General features: G+C 55.8%; 1 protein-coding gene across 11 annotated transcripts; it reads left to right on the top strand.

The window, feature by feature from the left end:
• The first annotated feature begins 1,595 nt into the window (after positions 1-1,595).
• On the top strand, positions 1,596-23,653 carry MAP7D1 (MAP7 domain containing 1). 11 transcript variants are annotated; one of them, XM_030759900.2, is made up of 18 exons: positions 1,606-2,057; positions 14,358-14,708; positions 14,890-14,958; positions 15,552-15,715; positions 16,344-16,458; positions 17,920-18,030; positions 19,199-19,321; positions 19,418-19,572; positions 19,667-19,809; positions 20,567-20,919; positions 21,182-21,359; positions 21,446-21,584; positions 21,692-21,796; positions 22,092-22,145; positions 22,341-22,386; positions 22,472-22,568; positions 22,686-22,879; positions 22,965-23,077. In XM_030759900.2, exons 1-18 carry the CDS (start codon positions 2,012-2,014, stop codon positions 23,036-23,038), a joined length of 2,517 nt encoding a protein of 838 aa, XP_030615760.1. In that variant the 5' UTR covers positions 1,606-2,011; the 3' UTR covers positions 23,039-23,077. The 11 variants fall into 11 exon arrangements, with proteins under 11 accessions (XP_089752207.1, XP_089752173.1, XP_089752179.1 ...); XM_089896074.1 differs by having other exon boundaries at positions 1,613-2,057; positions 22,344-22,386; XM_030759902.2 differs by having other exon boundaries at positions 1,631-2,057; positions 20,567-20,892; positions 22,344-22,386.
• Positions 23,654-24,337: the final 684 nt, after the last annotated feature.

The following is a 24,337-nucleotide window of genomic DNA, read 5'->3' as shown; positions in this document are numbered from 1 at the left end:
GCTTTCTCTAGTTGTGGCAAGCGGGGGCCACTCTTCATCGTGGTGCGCGGGCCTCTCACTATCGCGGCCTCTCATTGCGGAGCACAGGCTCCAGACGCGCAGGCTCAGTAGTTGTGGCTCACGGGCCTAGTTGCTCCGCGGCATGCGGGATCCTCCCAGACCAGGGCTCGAACCCATGTCCCCTAGCATTAGCAGGCAGACTCTCAACCACTGCGCCACCAGGGAAGCCCCTGCGTTTACTTTTGAATGCCCATCATCATATTTGTTAAGCACTTCCTATACGCCAGGCTCTGTGCTAAGCACTTCATCTGTGTTGCCTTATTTAACCTTTACAGCGACCCCATGATACCTCATGGTATTATTATTTTCCTGATTTTATAGGTGAGCTAACTGGGTTTCAGAAAAGTTAAGACAGTAGCTTAAGGTTACCAGCTCCAGTTGCAGACCTTCTAGCATCATCCTTTTCTAATGTTTTTGGACTGGGCAAGGTAGTATTCCCTCCCTGGCCCTCGAAGAGGGTTCAGTCCCCCATCTACTCACTCCTCCCAGGACAGTCTGCTCCCAGGTTGCCTGAGATCCAGAACCTTTTGTTCCCAACCCTCCCCCTTGAAATGACTGCTCTCTGGAGCTGCTCAAAGGAAGGAGACACTGGCAGGAAAGGGGGGCAGGAGGACAACATATCGCTGGGCCTAATCTCTGGGCAATGGAGAACTAGACAACTGACCTTCTGGAGGTCAGGACAAAGGGCAGGGATTGGGTGCGCAGGGCCCAGCTGCATCTGCTCCTTCCACCCCTCAGTCAGTCCCTGCAGCAAGCACCATCATCGATCCACCTTCCCAGCAAGCTCCCGCCTCTCTGCCCAGGCTGGGCCTGACTTGGCATGAGGCCCCACCTCAGCTGGCACTAAAAAGGGGATTCGGGGATCCACTCCCCCGTGCTGGGAAGCAGGACTTCTTGGGGAAGGGGAATGAGAAGGGACTCACTCACTCTTTCGACAGGACACAGGGGAGAAAATCCTTCCGGGGAGCTGGAAGGGGTCGTCTGAAGGGGCTGGGGAAGGTTCAGGGTCAAGACCACCCAGTTTGGAGCCGGGAGAGACCCAGCAGATTAGAGACTTGGGTAAAGCGGTGGTGCAGGCCTGTAATTACCCCAGAGGAGCAGGGAAGACACCAACCGTAGGATGATGGAGGAAGGGCGGCAGCAAGGCTACCGGGCCGGGCCTCTCGCCACCCCAGCCATCACCAGGGGAGAGAAAGTATAGCCCTTTTAGGGGTCTCCTTGCGACCCTCCTTCAGGTCTCCCGACGTCCCCCGGGAGGATTTTGTTTGAGGTGGGTTTGGGAGAGAATGAGGACTTGAAGCTGCCGCCAAGGCCCCAGAGCCGGAGCTTCCAGGCTCCAGGGTGGGATTGGGGGCTTCCATCCCGGCTCCCCCCTGCTCCCCCCAGTCTAGCGGCGGGTGAGTCACCAGAGCGCTCCCTACATAGTCGCCTCGCGCAGCGGCGCGTACCAACGCGCCGCCGCAGGGGGAGACAGCTCGACGGTCGTCCTCCGGGAGCCGTGGCGTCCTCTCCGTGGCGGCCGCGTCCCCAGGCTCGAGGCCCCGCGCCCCCAGGGCGGGGGCGGGGCGGGTGGGGCGGGCTTGCGGCCGCTAGGTCCCGGGCACTGCGGGGGTGGCCCTCCCCGTGTCCAACTTGGTACGCGCCAGCGGCGAGGCCAGGCCCAGCCCGGGCGGTACAATAGGGTTGGGCCGCGGCGGGGACTGGGCCGGCGCTGGGCGAGGAGCAGGATCGCGGCCGGAGCCGACAGACACTGGGCGGCCGGCGACTCCGAACCCGCAGGCCACCAGCCGAGCCAGCCTCGACCTACCCCGGAGCTCCCCCCCGCCCTTCGAATCGTTGCCCGCCGGGCCGGGCCGGGCGTGATGCACCGCGGGACCCCTATCCTGGCCGCTGGCCGCCGCCGCCGTCGCCGCTGCTGAAATCCCGAAGACTCCCCAGTGACGCCGCAGCCATGGAGAGCGGCTCACGTTCGGAGCCCGGTGCCGGCGCAGCCCCAGGTATGCCAGAGGCGAGATGAGAGAGGGGGATCGTGGGGCCTCGGACAGGCCGAGGATGAGGCCGGCCCGGTCGGCGGGGACCCCTCTCCTGCCGAGCCCTCTGACCACTTGGAAGTTCAAAAATAAAGGTTGCAGCGGCGTCGGCGGCTCTGGGCCACCGACGCATCTTCTGACAGCTGCCCCCTCCCCCATCCCGGGCGCTGGGACGTCCTGGGCGCCAGGATCCGCGAGGAACCCAATGTGGAGTTGTTGGTGACCCTTCCGCCCCAGCCCAGTGCCACCTCGTCTTCCCTGCCCTTACCCTTCTTCCCGATCCACCCCAGGCCCTGAAGATCCTCTTCTCCTGAGCTGGGGCGTCTGTCCCTCCCCATCGCCGGTGGGCACGTGTGACCCCAGCCTGAACGTGTGTGTCGGGGGTCCACATTCTCAGGCCTGAAGCCTTGCATACCGAAGCCTAGGCCCTGGCGCCCCCCCCACTCCCAGGCCCTGGCCCAGACCTCGCCCCCACCCCATCGCTCCAGCTGCCGCGCAAAGGGCCTGTTGCTGCTGCGGGCTGGCCGGGAGGGGAGTAGAGGGGAGGGGAGGTCTCTAGCGGCGGCTGCCAAGTAACCCGCCGGATAAAGGCGAGGGGGAGGGGGAGGCGGCATTGTTTGGGGCGAGGGCGGGAGCTGGGGAGTGGGCCGATTCCCCTGCAGCCTGGCCTACTCTGGAGCCCACCCAGGCCGATTTGGGGAGGAAAGGGATAGAAGTAAATCTGTCTACCCTGGTGCCCTCCTTCCCAGCCTCTCCGGTCCTGAGTCTTTCCCTGGAGAATGAGGTGAAGGCTTGAGGCCGGCACTCCAGGGACCTGCCACATCATTCCTCAGCCTGAGGCTTCTGATACCTACCCCCCTTACACACACACACACACACACACACACACACACGCACACACACACTCTCTCTCTCTCTCTCTCCCTCCCTCCCTCCCTCCCTCCCTCCCTCCCTCTCTCTCTCTCTTTCTCTCTCTCTCTCTCTCTTTCTCTCTCTCTCTCTCTCTCTCTCTCCCTCCCTCTTTCTCTTTCTCTTTCTCTTTCTCTCCAGGCCCCAGACCATCAACCCTCCCCTCCCCTCACCCCACCAACCACCAGTGCCCAAGACTTCTGCAAATCCCTTTCGGATCTGGGAGCAGCTCATGAGGGGGTGGGGACAGGTTTCTGGTTGGGCCTGGGGTTGGAGGGAGGGATTTCTCCTTCTCTTTCTTCCTGGAAAGGGAGGGAAGAGCTTGATTTCTGAGGACCTAAGTCCTGTTCCCACTGACTCAGGGGGGAGGTGGCCCCAACCCCACACCTCCATAGAGTCCTAGAACCTAATCCCTGTCACCTCCCTGCCCCCTGGGGCATGGGCCCAGGATGAAACAGTGTCTGTGGGTGCGGAGAGCGCAGGACAAGGTGGAGCCGCTTGGCTGTGGGTGGGATCCTCCCCATGCCAGTATGGGTGCTTGGAGGGGATCCTGTGGGTGTGGGAGCTGGAGGACGCAAAGGGAGGCTGTCAGACTGGTGTGGTTCGGGAGGTTTGTAGGCTGTGCTGGAACAATGGCACTTCGGTCCGTCTTGGCTCTGCTGAGCTTGAGAGGGGACCCAGGGAGGCCTAGGCTGGGTCAGTTCCATCTGCTTACTGGCCCTCTGCAGCTGAGGGTCTCTGGCACTGGTGTGTACATCGGGGCCTGAATGGCGGTGATTACTGGGCCAGAGATGAGGGCTGGAGTGAGTAGCTGGTTTATAAGCAGGGCACTGGAGTGGGATGTCTGGACTGAACCTGAGGGCATGGGCGGGAGGCTTGGCTGTATTGGGGGGCGCCTGAATGGGTCCTGCATACAGGGTCCTGGATTGGGAAGACTTCTACACATAGGGACCTAGATGGAGTTACATGAGAACCTGGGTCAGGATGGTGGCTGGTTCCTACACAGAGAAACTGAAGGTGACAGGGGCCCTTGTGAGTCAAGAGCTTCCAGGGAGTAAAGGAATTGTCCACTACACGTGCCCTTGTGAGAGTTTGAGGCATGGGTCTGAGACACCGAGTGCGTACGATGGGATTCCTACCCTCTTTGAGTTCCCTTTGCACACTGAGCATTAACAGGAGGCAGCATGCAGCAGGGGTCAAGTTTGGACTGGAGCAAGTGACTTAACCTCCTCTGGCCAGTTTATGCCCCTGGAAAATGGAGGTAGTATTATCAACCTTGTGAGGTTAATGTGAGGGTCAGAAGTGATGTACCTAAAGGAACCTGGCACACAGACACCTGCAATACAGTGTTATTGCCATTACTGTCATTATGCTTATCGGAACTGGTGCCAGCAGGGAGGTACGAAATATGGAGGAAGTGAGGGCAGGAATTGAGAGTCAGTTTGCTTAAGAGTGTAGACTCTGGAATCAAACAGTTTAAGTCTCCCCTTCATAACTTACTACTGTGTGACCTTAGGTAATTTGCTTAAGTCTTAAATTTTCCCATTGATAAAATGACAGTAATGCTGGACATTATCTCATAGAGACATTGGGATCATTAAGTTAGAGAAACGCATAAAACACTTAGGAGAGGCCCTGATACATAGTCAATGCTCAATAAACGCTATTTATTTTTGTTGTTATTATTTTTAATTCCTTCAGAGGCCTGAGGTGGAGGTGTCATTAATTAGAACTTCAGGAGGTAAATGTAGGCCAGAGAGCAAGGGGGAGGTGCGTTCTAGACAGACATGAGCCAGGCTGTATCTGGGGAACAGAGGGCCCCGTACTTGAAGTGGGGCAGTTGGGAGTAGGAGAGAGACCCAGGGGATGGGTGCAGCCATCCAGCGCAGCCATACTGTTGCCCGCCATGTGCCAGCTTGGTGCTGGCTGTACAGATGGCAGAGAAGTGAATCAGAGTCACTACCCTCAGGGAGCTCCTGGCCCAGTGGGGGAAACCCATGTGTTCACTGCTGGGAAGTCCAGGTATAACTGATACAGTGGTTGGTGGAATCTGTTTGTGGAAGACTTCACAGAGGAGGCATTTGAGGTGGACCTGAATGGATGAGAAGATGGACTGCCTCTCTACATACAGCAGCCAGCCTGGCTGGCAGCTCCCACTGACAGTTTCTGTCCCTCCCTGGGTTGGTGGGCCCAATAATGAGGCCTCTAATGAGCCCCTAATGTGCAGTCATGCATATGCAAATAAGGAGGAAGGGGCACCAGGCCAGTTCACTCCCCTAGCTCCTCCTCCTCAGGGATGGGCATCAGCTGGTGGTGGGGAAGGGCTGAGGGAGCAGGGAAGGAGCTGAAAGCAGGGCCCAGGCTGGGGTGGTGGCACTTGAGGGTGGTCAGGGCAGGTCTCAGGTCTGATCAATGTTGGGATTTTGGCCTCAAGCAGCTGGGGACCATGTCCTTGGGTCCCCACTGGGCCTTGGGGCCGGTAAGGCAGCCAACGAGCCAGCCCAGATAATGCAGCTTTGTTGGAGGTGGCAGCTCTGCCTGGCACCCCAGGGCACAGCCTTCAGCATCTCCATCATCACCTCTCAGCTGCAGCTCTGCCCCGAGGGGAGCAGAGAGCATGATAGGGAGTAGACAACCTGGTATCTAGTGCTCCTCCCCAGTTATACGAAGAGATATGGGCCAAGAATAGACCCTCCGGGTGATCCTACTTATCTCCCACAGGTCTTTATTAAGGACCTTCTCTGTGCCACACATAGCACTTAGTACGTCCCGTGCATTGTCTCATTTGATTCTCAGAACTATCCCGGTAGGGACTAGTATTAGCCTCATTTTATTATTTATTTATTTATTCAAATTTTCTTTTTCGTTTTTGGCTGTGCCGCGCAGCATGTGGGATCTTAGTTCCCTGACCGGGAATCGAACCCACACCCCCTGTAGCGGAAGCACGGATTCTTACCCACTGGACCACCAGGGAAGTCCCATATCCTCATTTTATAGATGAGGCTCAGAGAGGGAAGTAATTTGCTTAAAGTCACACAGCTAGGTACTGGCAGAAGCAAGGTTTGAACCCAGGTCCATCCGACTCTAAAGCCTGTGCACCAAACCTCTATGCTGAATTAGCATGGCCAAGCCAGCTGGTGATAGAGTCTGGCCCGCTGTCCTTGCATGACTGGTCTTCTATGGGCATCTTGGTTTTAGGGACCCTGTGAGCTTTTCTCTGGCAGGCAGAGGTAGAATCAGCAGAGCCCTGGGTCCTCTGTGCCTCCTGCTGGGTTGGAATCTGAGCAAGTGGGACCAGAAGGAGGCCCTGGACTCAGGCAGTGGTGACAGTTCAGCCAGTAGGCCATCCTCAGGCCTTGGCCTGAGTCTGGGCTTCTGTCCTCAGCTTCTAGGCCCCAGCGTGGGCAGCCCTGCTGGGGCTGAGGGAGGGCCCAAGCTGTGGGATGGGGTCATTTCCTGCCGCCTAAAATAACAGGAAGTGGGTGCTCCTGATTGGAGGCTGGGAACAATGGCCGCCAACCCGGCCAGAGAGCTCTTCAGATCTGCAGTCTCAGGTGGGATCCCGGCTTTATCACCCACAGAGGCCCACGGCCTGGCCCCAGTGCCCTGCTGCGAAGGGCCTGTGGCCCAGGTTCGGAGGACCACCGGAGCAGGCTGTCCCTCTCCTAGTTCACTCCCTTTCAGAGCTGGCTCAGCTCTGTCCCGGCTGGGAGTAATGCTGCCCCCTAAGGCTCCCCTCTGTCCCAGCCCCATGATCAGGCATCTCCCAGGGTTTGTCCTTCCTGCCCACCCCATCCTCCTAGCCCAGATCTCTCCAGGAGAGGAAACCCAGGAGGCTGCCCCCTTTGGGTAGCAGAGTGAAGGTACAGACTGTCACCCTGATTTGGGACCCAAACCCAGCTTTGCTACTCACCAGCAAGTCTCTTAATCTCTCTGGATCTATTTCATTTGTCAAATGGGGTAATAATGTCGACCTCATAGGATTGTGGTGAAGATGAAAAGGACTGAAGCTTTAAGGTGTTTAGCTGTGCCTGACACAGCGTTAGCTGTTGCTGCAGTTACCTGGAATTTCCCTGGGCCCAGGTAAAGGAGTGCCCAGAGGGGCAGGGCCGAAGTGACCTGGATGAGGCTGTGTAAATATACTGGGACATCACGTCCCCGAGTGCTGTATGAATCTCTGAGGTTTCTGTCTATGCCTCGGAGGGGGTGCCTGACTGCGTGTGTGTGTGTGTGCGTGCATGTGTGTGTGTGTGCGCGCGCAGATTTCTGAATCCCAGTAGGTCTGTTTTCTGTATGTAACAGGAGAGAGAAAAGAAACACGTCTTGTCTCTCGCCATTATGCAGACTCTGTCCACGTTGTCTGGGTCTCTCTCTTTGCAGTGTGTACCCTCTGTCTGCGTGTGTGTCTTTGCCCCTCTGTCGGCCTCCCTGTCTTCGTTTGTCTGGTCCGATGCTGCCACCTAAGGAGCTGCTACGAGAGCCAGGAAGGCTCTGGGTAGGGGTCAGCTAGATGCTGACCTCTGCTGTCTGTGCAGCCCCTCCCCTGGGCACTCCCTTGCTCAGCCTCCTGGAGGAGGGCCACTCGCCCTCACACCTGCTCAGGTGCCCCACTTCTTGGCTCCTGGTGGCCAGCCTGGGCAGGAGCCTGCCTTCCCTGCATTCCTGCCCTCTGAGCTCAGTGCCTGCCTGCCCCACCTGCACCCTTCATCTTCATGGGGGAAACCTCCCCAGGGGAACCACTGAATCACTTCCTTCTTCAGGGAACAGGCAGGAGCCTTAGGGAGGGGTGATGTGACACCCACCAGAAACAGTGTGACATAAGGGTTTTGTCATCAGACAGCCTTGGGCCCTGTCCTACCTCCGACACTGACGTGAGCAGTTCACTTAACCTGTCTAAGCGTTCGCACCTGGGGAACGGGGGCCCCTATAGCGCTTTCCCTTTGGGGCTGTAATAAGAACTAGATGAGATAAGGGAAGGTGCCTGGTGTACTGCAGGGCTTCAGCTGTGTTTCCCTTCCTGGGCTGAGGAGCTGGCAGGGCACATACAAGGCTCTGATACGGTAAAGACATTTAGGGTTAGAGAGGCTAGACTTTGGAGCAGCTTGGGGTTTTACTATGTTATCCACAGTGTATCCATCCATCCATCCATCCATCCGTTCATTAAACAGACACAGAATTCCTACTCTGTGCTGGGTAGGTCCTGTATAAAGCTCTGGGCTGCAAAAAGGATTCTCGCCACCAACTCTCGCAGGGGCAGCAGGCAGACAAAAAGGGCAGACTGAGTTATCGGTATTGTGAGAGGAGTTTTGGCCCAGGAGCAGTTGTTGGGGAGGGATGAGAGGAAAGGCCTGCCAGCGCCCAGAGGGTGGAGATGGGGAGTAAGCACCCTGAGACATGTGACAGGCCCTCCGAGAGACTCGGCCCTGATCTTTCTGCAGTCCTTCTTGGGTTTTCTGAGAAGACTAGACTTACTGACCCTGCAACCAGCTCCTGCACCTTTGCCCTGCTAATGCTCTTTGTGCCAAGAAATGAATACAAACTGTCACTTATCCAGTTCTTAACAAATACTTCTGGTAGATATCAGCACAGCAAAATAAAACCTCACAATTTGACACACATAAAAATACAATAAAATGAGATGGCTGAAGGATCACATTTGATGATTGAAAATGGAAATAATCAGATATTGGTTTAACCACACCACACCATATAGATAATTAACCAAGGAATTAATTTGGCTTAACATAATTTGTTCCGAATAACACTGTCCCAATGATATTTCATCAGGGTTGGCATAATTCTGAGGAAAATATTTGGATTCGGGGTCAATAGTCCTCCAGGTCAGAAGAAGAATTCCAAGCGTGCTATTTGCCTCTTGGGAAGTTTTTCCTGTTGAACTGCTGGAGTCAACACTCATTATTACTTTTATTAACTTCTCTCTGACTACCTTAGTCCAAGAAGCTGCCCAAACTCAATTGAGGGGGGAGTTGTTTTGCTTCCCTTCAAGTGCTTATCCCTTTGCAAGAAATTGCAATATGGGTTTGCTCATTATTAGAGTAAAAATCTCCTTCTCTGTGCACCTGCTTTAGGCAAGGGTGGCTTCCTGGTACAGTGCTTTATTCTCATTCGGCAGCATTTCGTGACGGTCTCCACATACCGGGCACCACGGTAGCTGCTGTTGAAGCAGTGGCGAGCAGAGCAGATGTGGCCCAGCCCTTAGGGGGAGGCTGACAATCACAAAAGAACCAAACAAGGAAGTATAAAACCGTAACAGTCACAGTGCTCCAAACGAGAGGCACATGAAGCCATGACTATATATAATGAAGGAATTTACCCTGTTCGGAGAGGCCAGGGAAGGCTTCCCTGAGGAAATGATGCCTAACCGAAGATCTGAAGGGTGAATGGGAGTTAGAAAAGACGGAGGGAAAAGAGCATGTGCAAAGGCCCCATGGCAGAGGGAGTGTGCAAGGCTATCAGAATTAAAAGGTCAGTGTGGCTGGAGTGTAGAGAGCAAGTGGGGAGCAGGGGAGCAGAGGTGGGGACTCAAGAGGTGTAGGGAGGGAGACAGGGGCTTCAGACTGCCAGACTTGCAGCCTGGGTTCAAGAATTTTGTCTTTCTCTTCAGAACAAGGAGAAGTCACTGTGAAGCTTCCAGTGGGGAAGAGTACCATGGCCAGATTTGCATTTGGAAACAATTACTTTGGCTGCTCAGTGAAGAGCAGAGTGGGAAAGGGTGCGTGTAGGACAGTGGGGGGAGTTTGCAGTCATCCAGGGAAGAGAGGTGCTGATGGTATCTGCCAGGGTGGAGTTCATTGATACATTCATTCAACGAATAGCTGTGGAGCACCTGTGTGCCAGGCTCTGTTGGCCTTAGAAATAGAAGAGCTAAACAAAGTAGACAAAAATGTGTGCCCTCGTGGAGATTACCTTCTGGGGGTGGGAGCCAGTGTTAAAGTGCTACTGATGCTTACTGGGAAAAATAGAGTTGGAAGGAAAAAGAATACAGTTGGAAAGGGGAGGGAGACTTCAACTACAGTTTGTAGTTTTAAGGAGGGGATCAGGGAAGGCTCGAATGAGAAGTCGCATACGGGTAAAGATCTGAAGGAGGTGAGGGAGTGAGACATGCAGGATCTGGGGGCAGAGAATTGTGGTAGAGGGAACAGCGAGGGCAAAGCCCTGAGGCAGAAGCATGCCTGTCACAAATAAGGAACAGTGGCCAGAAGAGACGGAGCAGGGGGAGAAGGGGAGGAGGAGAGGAGGCCAAGAGGTAATGGGCTGGAGAGTGAGGATCCCCAAGGGCCTTGGAGGCCATTGTGATGCCTTTGTTTTTTCCTCCCTTGAGGTGGGGCTTCTTTGGAGGATTTTTTCAGTTCCCCAAGCAGGGATTGAACGTGGGCCACGGTAGTGAAAGCCCGCAGTCCTAACCACTAGGCCACCAGGGAACTCCTGATCTGACTTATTCTTGAAAAGAATCATTCTGCTGCTGTGGTGAGAGAAGGCCAAAGGGGAACAAAGAATGGCAGCAGGGAGGCTTTTATGAGAGATGACAGTGGCTGGACCACGATGATAGAAGTGGAGATAGAAGTGACTGGATTCAGAGTATACTTGGCATGTGGAGCCAAAAGGATTTACTGAGACATTAGATGTGATTTGTGAGACAAGAAAAGATTCTAAAATGACTCCAAGATTTTTGGCCTGAGAAACTGGAAGGACCGGGTTGCCATTGACCGAGATGGGGAAAACTGGAGGAGGAGCAGGGTTTGGGGAAGAAAGATTGGGAGCTCAGTTTTGGATGTTAAATTTGGGGTGTCACAGACATAGAGAATGGGCTTGAGGACACGGGGAGGGGGAAGGGTAAGCTGGGATGAAGTAAGAGAGTGGCATGGACATATATACGCTACCAAATGTAAAACAGATAGCTAGTGGGATGCAGCCACATAGCACAGGGAGATCAGCTCGGTGCTTTGTGTCCACCTAGAGGGGTGGGATAGGGAGGGTGGGAGGGAGATGCAAGAGGGAGGAGACATGGGGATATACGTATATGTATAGCTGATTTACTTTGTTATACAGCAGAAACTAACACACCATTGTAAAGCAATTACACTCCAATAAAGATGTTAAAAAAAAAATGGGGGGCATCAGTAAGACATCCAGGGGTGTCAAGTAGGGAGTTGCATGAGCTAAACTGGCACTCAAGGGAGACGTCTGGGCTGGAGGTAAAAATTTGGTTGTCATCAGCAGAGCAATGGTATTTAAAGCCGTGAGTCTGGATGAGATCACCAAGAGAGTACGTGTAGACCAAAAAGAGATGAGGTCTTCACCGGAGCCCTGGGGCACTCCGGTACTAAGAGGTTAGGAAGTTAAGGAGGGACCAGCAAAGAAGCCTGAGAAGTCACAGCCAGCAAGTTGAAGGAAATCGGGAGAGCTTGTCGTCTTCAGAGCCAGTTGAAGAAAGTGTTCAAAAAGCACCAAGGGGTCAACCACGTCAAATGCGGCAGATAGGTCAGCAGGACGAGGGCCAGGAAGTGGCTGCTGACTTAGCAATGCGGAGGTCACTGGTGACCTTGAGAAGAGCAGTGTCATGGAGCAGTGGGCGTGAAGGCCTGACCCACGTGGGCGCTTGTGGCAGAGATGGGAGGAAGCGGACCAATTCTTCCAGCAAGGCTGCTTCCTGAGCCCCTGTCAGGTGCCAGAGGTGGTGGACCTACTCGCCATAGGTCCCAACACCATAGGCCCCAGCCTGAGGAAACTGGGGCTCAGACAGGTTCAGGGCCTGTCCAAGGTCCCACAGCAGAGCTGGAATTCCCTACTCAGGCCTGTCTGACCCTGAAGCCTAAGACCTTTCCACCTCGCTGCATCTGATGCCCAGGTGCAGGCCCTTCCAGGCCTCATCCCTCTACTTCTTCCGAGACTCCCTTCACAGGGCTAGTCAGAAGCTAGTTGGAAATTCACTGTCTTGCTTGGTGGGTGTGATTTGCCTAGGTGTAGACAAACAGCCGCCTACCAGTTTTCATTGCAACACATGTAGCAGGCACAGGTGCTAGGAGGATGGCAATAAGCAGGCCTCAACCTCAGCCTTCAAGCTTTGTATTGATACTTACATACCTAGGCCGTCTGGCCCCAGACAGTCCTGGGTTCAATCCTACCTCTGCCATATACTAGTTCTATGACCCTGGACAAATCACTTAGTGGAGTAAGTTTTGATAGTCTCATCTGTCAAATGGGGATAAGATTCTCAGAGCTCATATGAAGATGCAGGATGGGGATACAAAGGGCCCAGCTCAGCTCTCGGTATGTAGTAAGCACTCACTAAATGGTTGCCACTAGTTTTTTTGCCCACTGGAATTGGAAAGGAGTTTGCGGGTGGCTGGGAAGTCGACTAGCAGTGACCAGGCAGCCTTTTGGAGCTGGTCTGGTGAGAGCTGTCATGAACCTAGGGGCTGGCAGAGTTGGAGGGACCGTTGGGGGAAAAGGGCCTTAGCTGGGGCTGTTGCCTGGAGACCAGGAAGCTGGAAGGGAAGGAATGAGGGGCAAATAGTGTGAGCCTCAGATAATTTCATTGTGTAACATGTGTTACCCCATACTGCCTGACACAGGCAGGAGGGTGTGGGGCTAAGAGCGTGGGCTGTGGTGACAAACACTGGGTTCAAGTCCAGGCTCCTTCACTTCCCAGCTGAGTGACCTCAAACTACTTTACTTAACCTCTTTTTGCTTTACTTTCCTCCTCTGTGTGAAAGAGATCTTTATAGTGCCTTCCTCAGAAGTATTGTCATAAGGATTAAAACTAATATGTGTAAAATGCTCTCAACATAGGAAGCTCTCGAGAAATATACACGTTAGTGGTTATTGTTGTCACTAACACTCATCACAGTCCTACTGTCTGCATTTTACAGAGGAGGAGCTATGGCACAGAGAGGGCCTGTAACTAGCCCAAGGTCACACAGTTAGTGGGGAGGCCACATATTCAAATAGCCTGTCTTCCTCAGAGCCCACTGGACACCCGTCTCCCTGAAAAGGGTCCCCAGAGTTCCAAAGCTGACTCCTTGGGAGTGTCCTCTCCCTGCATACACATTGTCACCCACAGGGGTGGGGAGTTTGTCACCTCCTGAGAGGGCCACCATTCCTAGAGCAGAGGACCCTGCATGGTGGAGGCACCTGGCGAGAGCGGAAAATGCTTCCTTAGATTGACCTTTCCATGGACCCTGGCCCTGATCCCTACGCCCAGGCAGTGGCTGTGTCCCCACCAATCCCCTTAGTGCCCAGAGGGCAGCAGTAGATGGTACCAGGGCTCAACATGCAGAGGCTTCCTTTGGCAGCTTCATAAGACCCATAGGAAAAGAGAGGGAAGTATTGTTTGCTGGCACATGAGTTGTTCCAGGCACTTCACTGACATCCCTATCAGCTTGGGCTTATAGTCCCCATTTTACAGATATGAAAACTGAGGCTTAGAGCGGTTGAGTGGCTTCCCCAAGGTTATCAGGCCCTCTCTTCCTGTCTTGGGGTGGTGAAGTCGGAATCAGGCCCTCATCAGGCTGACTCCCAAGCCAGTCTTTCTGTTGTGCTATAGTGTACTTGTGCTCACATGTGTGCATGAACACGTATACACCAAATCATGTGTTTTCCTTCCTTGGCACTTTGGTGTCTTTTACAGGGACCCTGAAATATCAGTGTCTTAAAAGAAGAAATCTGAGGGTGGTTGGGAAAGAAAAAAAGACGACAAAGGGGATGTCGCTGGTTGCCTACCCTCCCTTTTGGGGATTCCACACGGGCATCCCACTGTGCCCAGCACTGGCAGCCCCTGAGCACCAGGCCTTGGGATGGGCACTGTGACCCCAAGGTAAAGCAGAAAGGCGAGGGAGGCAGACGTGGAAACCAATCATTACCATTTGGTGCACTAATAACTACTACAAACTTCTCAGCTTTTCTGATACACCCTGCTCCCTTCTGCCCCTTTGCAAATGATCTTCTCTTAACCAGAACCCTCTCTTCCTTGGTTTGCCAACTCCAGCTCATCCTGGACCTCAGCTTGGCTATAATTTCTGCAGGAAACCCCTCCAATATAGGTTAACAACCATCTCTGCTTTGCTACCCCAGACATAGTACTTATTCTATACTGTAATCGCCTAGCTATCTATCTGTCTGCCCTGCTAGAGTGTGGGCCCCGCAGAGGCAGGGACTGTGGCCATTTTCTCACCGTTATATCATTAGTATCTGGAAGAAGGCCTGGCACATGGAAGGAACTCGATAAACATGTATGAATGAATGAATATCAGCTGGACAAGGGAGAGAGCTACATGTTGAACTGATGGTACAGATGTTCTATCTGACTTTCTCTCCTCTCTTGTGTTGTTCTTCCAGATGTGGCAGCCAGGACCCCTCCAGAGCCAAGACCTTCTCCAGAAGGTGACCCCTCCCCGCCACCGCCACCACCACCGATGTCAGCCCTGGTGCCCGACACTCCCCCAGACACCCCTCCCGCCATGAAGAACACCACTGGCCCTAAGCAGCTCCCACTGGAACCAGAAAGCCCCCCAGAGCTGGTAGGGCCTAGGCCAGCCCCGAAGCAGGAAGAGTCCCCTTTCTCAGAAGTGAAGATCAGGGGACCCACCCCACCAGCCACAGGCCCACGGGATGCCAGGCCTCCTCGAAGAAGCAGCCAGCCATCCCCAACAGCAGGGTCAGCTGCCGACAGCCCTCCCACGAAGCAAGGTATGTGTGATGTCCCTAGTCCTGGGCCCAGTCCCAGCCCTGGATGATGCCATCCAGGGGAGTCTCTACCTGGAGGAGATAAGAAAAGGCATGGGATGAGGCCTTTGGGGAGGGCCCTGAGGCTGACTCCCCTCTTGGGGGAGGCTCTTGACCTAAGCCTCTTCTTGTTCCCTCTATTAAGATGCAAAGAAGGCAGGAGAGAGACACAAGCTGGCGAAGGAGCGGCGGGAAGAGCGGGCCAAGTACCTGGGTGAGTGTGTGGGAAGCAGTGGCATCTTCATTGTCACCACCATCGACATTCTATTGGTAACACTAACACTTCCGGAGCATGCATTATGTGCACTGTGCTAAGAGCGGTACGCTTATCCCACTTAACCCTCTACCCATTCTGAGGATGGGGAAACAGAGGCTCAGAAAGATGAAATCCTTTGCCTGAGCCACACAGCTAGTGGCGTAGCTGAGATTCAGACCCAGAAGCCTCATCTCACCCCAAATCTCATGCTCCTAATCACAATACGTGAGTATCGATACAGCAGACCCCAAAGTCAGACAGGGATCTGGCACTAAAGAGCTTGTTTCTCCCTCGGTGCCCAGAGACCATGAGGCCAATGGGGGAGAAACAGGCCTCCCGTTGGGGAAGCCCTCATTCTGAGGTCTCAACCCATCTTCAGGATGCCCTTCAATTTGAGGGGGGAGTCTGAGAGCAGAGGCACCTCCCCACCAAGCAGGCAGGGGGAAGACCCACCCAGGGTCGGAGGAACAGGCAAGGCCACTTGGAGGAGACACTTGCGGGGCCGGGCGCTGCAGGACTGCTCACGCCCCCTGGGGCTCCTTTCTCCACAGCGGCCAAGAAGGCGGTGTGGCTGGAGAAGGAGGAGAAGGCCAAGGTGCTGAGGGAGAAGCAGCTCCAGGAGCGCCGGCGGCGGCTGGAGGAGCAGCGGCTCAAAGCCGAGCAACGCCGAGCAGCCCTGGAGGAGCGGCAGCGGCAGAAACTGGAGAAAAACAAGGTGTGTTTATGCTGAATTCTGACCAGGTGCACGTGGATCTGTGTGCATGTGTGTGCACATATCTGCACACTGGCTTAGTGTGTATGCACATCTGTGTTCATGTGTCTGCAGTTGTGTGCCATGGGTACTACATCTGGGCATCTGTGCAGATGTGTTTGGTTCTGTACACGCCAGGGTGAGCACTTGTAACCCTGTGCTATCAGTACACGTATGTGTGTGTGTATAGGTGTGCAGAGATGTGTCTGTCTGAGTGCGCTGAGTGAGCTCCTAGTTAGGAGAACCCTGGCTTGAGCACCATGAAGATATGAAGGAAAAGGCAGCCTGGCCCTGCCCCGGGTCCTCAGGCTAAAAGCAAACACAGCTCCAGGGTCAGGACCCTCGTGCCAGTGGCCCACCTGGGAGTCCCAGGCACGGAGAGTCCTGCTCCATCCTCAGAGAAACAGCTCATGCACTCAGATAATGAGTCAAGAACAGTGAAAAGCTCCCCAAGAACAAGTTGAAAGGGATCTGTTGCAAACTGTCTTCAATCATAGGGGGAGGCATTGTCCCAGGAGAGAGAGGGCCTTTCTCCCAGGTAGGAGGAATGATTCTGAGCCAAGACCCTTCCCCTCTGCCCCCTCCTCACCAGGAGCGATATGAAGCAGCCATCCAGCGGTCAGTGAAGAAGACGTGGGCCGAAATCCGGCAGCAGCGCTGGTCCTGGGCAGGGGCCCTGCACCACAGCTCCCCAGGACGGAAGCCCAGTGAGTGCGCAGGAGGGGCCGCAGGGTGGGCGGGGGAGGTTGGGGCCTGAGAGGTGGGGGAAGGGAGCAGCTTCAGTGCAAGGAGCTGGCAGCTCCCTGCAGCAGGTATGCCTTGTTTCGTGTGACTTGTGCCTTCTGGAATGATCTGTAAACCCAAGTCTGTAAACCCAAGTCCTTTACAAGGACTTCCACTAGCAATTCAGAGGTCGAGTCTCTTCATTCGGTTCGCTCCTCAAACCTCTGTCATTTTAGATTAGGCTTCTTTGCTCCTGTCAATTGCTATTAGTTGCTGATACATAGAAGAGCACTTTAATACCCTGCAGACACTGGACGTTTAAAGAAAACCGTCACCCCCTTACGTATCTGTCTTGGAAAGTAGATTTTTGTCTCTGAGTTTTCTTCACGTAGGGCCATCGCGGATTTTGGTCTTTTTGCTGGCATGTATGTACCGCTGTGTTTGGATGTCTTTATGTAATGGCAAGACTCAGTATTTCTCATTGTGCATCTTTTGGTGTATGTGCTCATGGATCTGTGCGTTGTGTGTCTTAATATGTGTTTGCCTTGGTGTGTTTGTGGCCTTGTGTACCTCAGTGTGGGTTCCCAAGTCAGATGGAATTGGGTCAGGATCCCAGCTCTGGCACGTGTGGTGTGACCTCTGACTTCTTGCTGTCTCACTTTCTTCATCTGTAAAATGGGGATAACAGTACTACTTGCCTCCGAGGTTGTAGGTAGATGTTGGGGAGGATCAAGTGTGGTAACATGTGTGTGGTGCCCAGCACAGTGCCTGGTACACAGTAAGCATCCAACAAATGCTAGCTGTTACAAATATGATTAAGTTGCTTCGATGTATTTGTGCCTGTGTGCATCTGGGTCTGACCCTCTTTCCGTTGGTGTTTTTGTTTCTGTATCTGTGCATGTCTGCACACACGCATGCATGTGGAAGTACCTATCACTCTATATGCCCGGGCCTGCACGTCTTTGTCTTTGTGTGTCCCTGTGAATATGTGGATTTGTGTGAGTGACTTTGACCATGGGTTCTTCTGTTTAGGACCGTCTCTGCATTTGTCCCAGTACCGTGGGTGTTGTAGCCATAGAGCCTTGGCTGGGCAGTGCCAGCAAGTGCCGACGCTGGGTGGTTATGGGGGAGGGGTTGCAGCACCCAGCCGTAGGGAGTGACTTCCTGGCCAGGAAGGCTGTAGTTTCTCTAGTTTTACTCCATCTCCTTCCTCTGTTCCTTTTCCGTCGGCTCCCCCAATCCAGGTTGTCTCTGGTCACCTAACCACCCCCTCGCCCCCCCCCCACCCCATCCTCTCAGAGCCAAGTCTGCCTCCTCCTCCCCTTCCTAGCCTGCCCACTCCTCCCTGTCCCCTCCTGCCCGCGGAGCATCCTGCATGGAAGGCCTCAGTGCCCCCCCTGGCTCCCGTCCGGCCCGGCCCTAATGCCGTGTGTTTTCCCCTCCAGGTGGGAGCAGGTGCTCCGTGTCGGCAGTAAACCTGCCCAAACACGTGGACTCTATAATCAACAAGCGGCTCTCAAAGTCCTCTGCCACGCTCTGGAACTCCCCCAGTAGAAGTAAGAGAAGGCCCAGCCCTCCTCCCTCCAGAGCTCCTGTAGTCCCCACCGAGCCTCCTCCAGAGCTCAGCAAGAACCCCAGGTCCCAGGAGCCCTCACATACCCCAGGTCTCCATCCCCGCTCGACCCCACTCGGGGCTCTGCACCCCTCGGGGGAGCCGGCATTTGGGTCTGGGCCCTGAGAACAGAGGTGTGCCCCACATGGGAGGAGAACAGAGACAAAGGGCAGTGACCCAGCAGGCAGAGAGCCTGGCTGGGGCCTCAAGAGCAGGTGGGTTGGGGGTGGGACTGGCGGTGGAGGGTGGGAATGGGCAGGCAGCCTCGTCTCCAACCACAGCCAGCTGCCCCCGAGTACCCGACGAGCCTGGGTGCCGTGTGTGGAGGAGCCCTCTTATTCTGACTCCACCCTGGAGGGCCCATGCAACCTTGCCTTCTCTGCTTTCAGAGCCCCAGCCGTGGCCTTGGCTGGCTCCAGAGCCTTGGCCAAGGAGGGTAGCACAGCCCCTGTGTTCCCACCATGCCCTGGTGCTCACATGTGAAGGGGCCATGGTAGGAGTTATTTATAAGTTTCTCCAGCTTTTATTTGGTTGCTCTGTTGCCTAGCAACAAAATCAGCTGCTGTTACCAACCCCACCTGTGACTGAAGCTTAAAAATAACCCAGCAGCTGAGGGGACAGGGCAGCGTGGCCCAGGGCAGCGTGGCCCCCTTAGCAGCCTCTCCCTGGCCTGGCACGCACGAAAGCTGGGCCTCTCCTCAGTCAGAGGAGCACAAGGAACCCCACTGTCCCAGATCCATGGGGGCATGCCTCCCCAGGCCAGCCCTCTGAGAGCAGGAAGTGGGACATGGAAGTGGGCAGCTGGGTCTGCCACCAACCTTGGGTGTTTCCTCGCTATACTCACAGTGCAGAACCCTTTCACCTGGGGAGAGCGGTAGGAGGGGACCCTCTAGCCCTGCAGGACATTGCCATGGGAAGTGTCTTGTCGCTTGGGTCTGCAGTGGAGGTCAGACCCCAGGACGGACCTGTGTAACCCCCCATGACTGCGGGAAGAGGCCTCCTGGGGGAGGAGAGTCCTTGAGCTCGGCATGGGGGTGGTACCTGGCGGTCTCCGGATGCCTCTGCCTGCTCTGGCCCTGCGGTAACCCGCTTCTCCTGGCATCTCCCCCTAGATCGCAGCCTGCAGCTGAGCCCATGGGAGAGCAGCATTGTGGACCGTCTGATGACGCCCACCCTCTCCTTCCTGGCACGGAGTCGCAGTGCAGTCACCCTGCCCCGAAACGGCCGGGACCAGGGTAGGGGCCACGGTCCTGGGAGAGCCCCCTCGAGAGGCGGGACAGGGGCCAGCCTCGTGAGTAGGCCACGCCCCGACCGCACTCATCCCTCCGCAGCCGTGCCCGTGTGCCCTCGCTCGGCCTCCGCCAGCCCCCTGACGCCGTGCAGCGCCCCCCGAAGCGGGCACCGCTGCGCCCCCGCCGGGGAGCGCCGCAAGGCCAGCTCCGGGGGCAGCCCTGCCCCGGCACGCCTCCGACCCGAGGCTTCGCTGGTGAGTGGCGGGGACAGGGATCCCATCCAGGGCAGCGCGGGCGCCTCTGACCTCTGCTCCCCCTCTCTACGCTCTCCTTAACCCTCCTCCCCAGGTGCAGAAAAAGGAGAAGAAGGACAAGGAGCGGGAAAACGAGAAGGAGAAGAGTGCCCTGGCCCGGGAGCGCAGCCTCAAGAAGCGCCAGTCGCTGCCGGCCTCTACGCGCGCGCGCCTCTCCACTGGCAACGCGGAGTTCAGGTGGGCCGGGCAGTGGGGCGCACCGCCTGCCTATGCCAGCCAGCCAGGCAGCCATTCGTTCGTAAATATGTGTTAGGCACCCACCTCTGGAAGGAAAGCTCCTTGAGGGAGGATTTTTTTGGGGGGTGGGGGGAGTGTTTTGATCACCGAAGTACCCTAGCACCTAGAGCAGTGCCTGGCGTCTGGTAAGCACTCAACAAATACCTGCTGGATGCATGAATGGTCCTTGCCAGGTACTGTTCTGGGTGCTGAGGGCGTTTCCATGACCCAAACCAGACCTAGTTCTTTTTTTTTTAATGTTTATTTATATGGTTGCCCTGGGTCTTAGTTGCAGCACGTGGGCTTCTTAGTTGCAGCGGGCAGGCTCCTTAGTTGCGAAAGGTGAACTCTTAGTTGCGGCATGCATGTGGGACCTAGTTCCCTGATCAGGGATTGAACCCCGGCCCCCTGCATTGGGAGCGCAGAGTCTTAACCACTGCGCCACGAGGGAAGTCCCTAGGCCTAGTTCTTGCTCTTATTAGTCTTACTGGCTATTGGGGAAACAGACAATAATCAAAGAATCACAAATGAATATGTAATTACAAACTGGGATGTATGCTCTAAAAGGAAATTTTATGTTTCTGTGAGAGCACATAAGGTGGGGTGCTGACCCAAGCCTGGGGCGGACACTTCCCTGAGGAAGTGACATGCTGAAAGTGTGTACGTGTGTGTGGACACTCTGTGCCCTCAAGGTCTAACTCTTCTTTTTTTCTCCCAGTCCCAAATCCAAGGCCCGGCCATCCTCTCCCTCCACATCCTGGCACAGGCCTGCCTCTCCCTGCCTCAGCCCAGGTCCAGGTCATGCTCTGCCCCCAAAACCACCGTCCCCCCGAGGTACCACTGCATCACCCAAGGGGCGGGTTCGGAGGAAGGATGAGGCAAAGGAGACCCTCAGTGTGGCGGGGCCTGAGGACAAGAACCAGAGCAAGGGCAAGGCCCTTGACGAGAAGGAGCCTGCAGCCCCAGCCTCACCCGCACCCTCGCCTGTGCCCTCACCCACCCCAGCCCAGCCCCAGGAGGAGCAGCCCACAGAGATCCCTGCAGGTGGGCAAGGAGAGAAGAGGCCAAAAGGTGGGCAGGGCAGAGAAGCCAGCTTTGCCTGTGAGGGGCAGGCGGTCAGAGGTGTGGGCTGCCAGGGATGCCTGGGGACTGGGTATTGGCGAAAGGAGGCTCCTGCCAGAGAGGAGGACCTCAGTGTTCTGAGTTGGTGGCAGGAGTTGGGCGGGTGGGCCGCCTGGATCGCCCTGAGGTCCAGGAGGCACGGGGGCATGCAGGGGTGATGGAGGTGTCTGTGCTGGTGTGTGCTGATTCCTGGTCCTGGATCCCGCTCCAGATACAGCAGTCTTGACCTCACCCCCAGCCCCTGCTCCCCTGGTGACCCCTAGCAAACCGATGGCTGGCACGACGGACCGAGAAGAGGCCACTAGGCTCCTGGCTGAGAAGCGGCGCCAGGCCCGGGAGCAGCGGGAGCGCGAGGAACAGGAGCGGAGGCTGCAGGCAGAAAGGGACAAGTGAGCACGCCCTCGGGGACTGAGGAGGCCTTTACAGGGGCTGGGGAAGAAGCTGGGGATAAGCCTGCGTCTCCTCTGTCCCCCAGGCGAATGCGAGAGGAGCAGCTGGCTCGGGAGGCCGAGGCCCGGGCAGAGCGGGAGGCGGAGGCCAGGAGGCGGGAGGAGCAGGAGGCCCGGGAGAAGGCTCAGGCGGAGCAGGAGGAACTGGAGCGGCTGCAGAAGCAGGTGCCCCCGCGGGGCGGGGCGCGGGCGCCTCCTCGTGGCGGGTCTGGGACCGACCGGGAGGGACAGCTGGAGGCCGGCTGCCTAAAGCTCACGGGGTTCTCTGGCAGAAAGAGGAGGCCGAAGCTCGATCCCGAGAAGAAGCGGAGCGGCAGCGTCTGGAGCGGGAAAAGCACTTCCAGCGCGAGGAGCAGGAGCGGCAGGAGCGCAAAAAGGTGTGCAGAGCGGCGGGCCGGGAGTTCTGTGGGCGGGGTTTGGTCCTAGTGGGCGGGGCCAGCTCCTGGGCTCAGTCCCCACTCGGTTGGAGGGGCTGGTGGGGCTGGGAAGTGGGCCCTGCCTTGGACTTGTAGAGGGTAGGACAAGAAGGAGTTGGGGTGAGGTCGGCTTCCTAGCCTGGAAAGAATTGATACGAGCTGGAAGGGCCTTGAAACTCCAGGACCAGGACTAGCTGGTGGGAGGTTGAGAGTTAGGGCGCGTCTTGGGCCTAACTGGTGTGGGGCTTCCCAACAGCGCCTGGAGGAAATCATGAAGAGGACTCGGAAGTCAGAAGCTGCTGAAACCAAGGTCAGGATGCCCCCAAGAGCGGTGTTGGGAGTGGAGGTCCGGTGAGGAAGGGAGGTTGGGGAAAGGCATCCAGGGTGGAGGAGGGAAGCCGTCTGGGAGGCTGCTCAGGGTCTGGGCTGGGGAGAGAAGAATTCAGCAGCTCAGTGGGATGGGGCCAGATATCCCCTTGAGCCTGACTGCTCTTCCTCTTCAAAGCAGAAGCAGGACAGAAAGGAGGCAAAGGCCAACAATTCCAGCCCAGGTAAAGGCCTGTTCCCCTCGTTTCCATCCCGATCCTCAGACCTCATCCTTTCACCAGCCCCTAACTGGTGGCCATTCCTTCCCAGGGATAGACCCTGTGAAAGCCATGGAGGCTCGGTCTTCCGGGCTGCAGAAGGAGGCTGTGCAGAAAGAGGAGCTGGCCCCCCAGGAGCCTCAGTGGAGGTACCAGCTCCCAACCCCAGGGGCCGTGAGCAGGGAGGCAAGGTCAAGCTGGCGCTGTGGGGTACCTGGGCTGTCCTACAATGGGAGGTGCCTAAGCGTTGGCCTCTGCATCCACAGCCTGCCAAACAAGGAGTCGCCAGGGTCCCTGGTGAATGGCCTGCAGCCTCTCCCAGCGCACCAGGAGAATGGCTTCTCCCCTAAGGGACCCTCTGGGGACAAGAGTCTGGGCCGAACTCCAGAGGCACTCCTGCCCTTCGCAGAGGCAGAAGCCTTCCTCAAGAAAGCTGTGGTGCAGGCCCCGCAGGTCACAGGTAGGTTTCCCTGTCTCCCGGACCTATATCTATACCTCTCAGCAGCCTTCCCTGGCCTCCTCAGCCGTGCCCTCTCTTCTCCTAGCTCTGCCAGAGGCCCTCTCAAGCTCTACCCTGAAGACCCCCAGCCATGTGAGCTTGGAGCCTGGTTTCCCCTGACTGTTTCCCTTCCTGCTTTTTTCCCAGAAGTCCTTTAAGGGGTTGCCTTGGATCCAGGCACAACTATGAGGGCTCCTTTGCATCATCTACCAGGATGTCTGCAAGAGAAAGAGACAGAACAAAGCTGGAAGTGGCCTGGGCCCCTGAGCGTTGGGTCCTCTCTGTTATTTTTAACCTGCACCTTATAGACTGATGTCTCTTTGGCTGGAGCCCCTCAGTGCATTCGTGTGCTCACACGCGCGGACACCCCCCCCCCACACACACACATACACTCACAGCCTCTCTGGCCTCCTCCCATGGGGAAGCGCTACCTGTAGTATTTGCCTTGGTTTGGTGGGGTACAGTGGATGTGAATACTGTAAATAGCTTGTGCTCAGACTCCTCTGCGTGGAGGGGTGGGTGCAAGAGGCAGACCCTCCCAAGACTCCCTGGGGAGATCTTCCTCCCTCTATTTAACTGTGACTGAGGGGGAACCCAGGTCTGGGGATGGGGGGCACCTTGGGCCACAGGATACTGGTTGCTTTAGGAGTACCCATGCCCCCTGCCCTCGCCTGGAATCAGTGTTATTGCATCTGATCAAATTTCTCCAGAAATAAAATGAGAATAATTCTGCCAGTGCTGTCTCTTCTTGGGGCTGGCAGTGGGGCTGGGAGCATGTGGCCTCCTGAGTTCTAAGAAGAACTTGAGGAGCCAGGGGCCTGCAGATATCCATCCCTACCTGGTATGAGTCCTAGACATCCTGCCTGTGGCCTTCCTTTTTGTCATTTATTCATTTAACAAAAATGGTTACATCTACCCTGTACCAGGCAGTGGGCTTCTGTGCCAGGGATGCAGTAGTAGGAAAAGACTTGGCCTCTGCTCTCATGGAGTTGACAGTCTAGCAGGTGAGCGTCAGAGGCATAGTCGTCCACTCAACATCCATTCCCATCGCCCCTTCCTCATTCCAGACAGAATCCTGATTTTGTTCAGGTGGCTGTCTTCCTCCTGGATCCCACCCTGTGCTTCAGCAGAGAAGCATATATATATGAGATATATCACTTTGCTGTACACCAGAAGCTAACACAACATTGTAAATCAACTATATTTCAATTAAAAAATTAAAAAAAAAAGAAAGGTCCGTTGAGGAGGTGGAGCTTGGCGCAAGGTAAGGCAGACCATGCAAGGCCTTGTTAGGCTCTGTCAGGAGTTTGGATTTTATTCCAAGGACCATGGGAAGAGAATGAATGCTATTAAATGGGGGTGGGAAGGGTGACATGGTCAGATTGGCATTTTTTTTTTTCAGATTGGCATTTTTATTAG

The sequence above is a fragment of the Delphinapterus leucas genome, chromosome 1, assembly GCF_059928025.1.
Source record: "Delphinapterus leucas isolate spDelLeu-1000000601 "Yukka" chromosome 1, BTC_Dleu_Yukka2, whole genome shotgun sequence".
NCBI lineage: Eukaryota > Metazoa > Chordata > Mammalia > Artiodactyla > Monodontidae > Delphinapterus > Delphinapterus leucas.
This window is presented reverse-complemented; position numbering and strand designations above follow the sequence as displayed.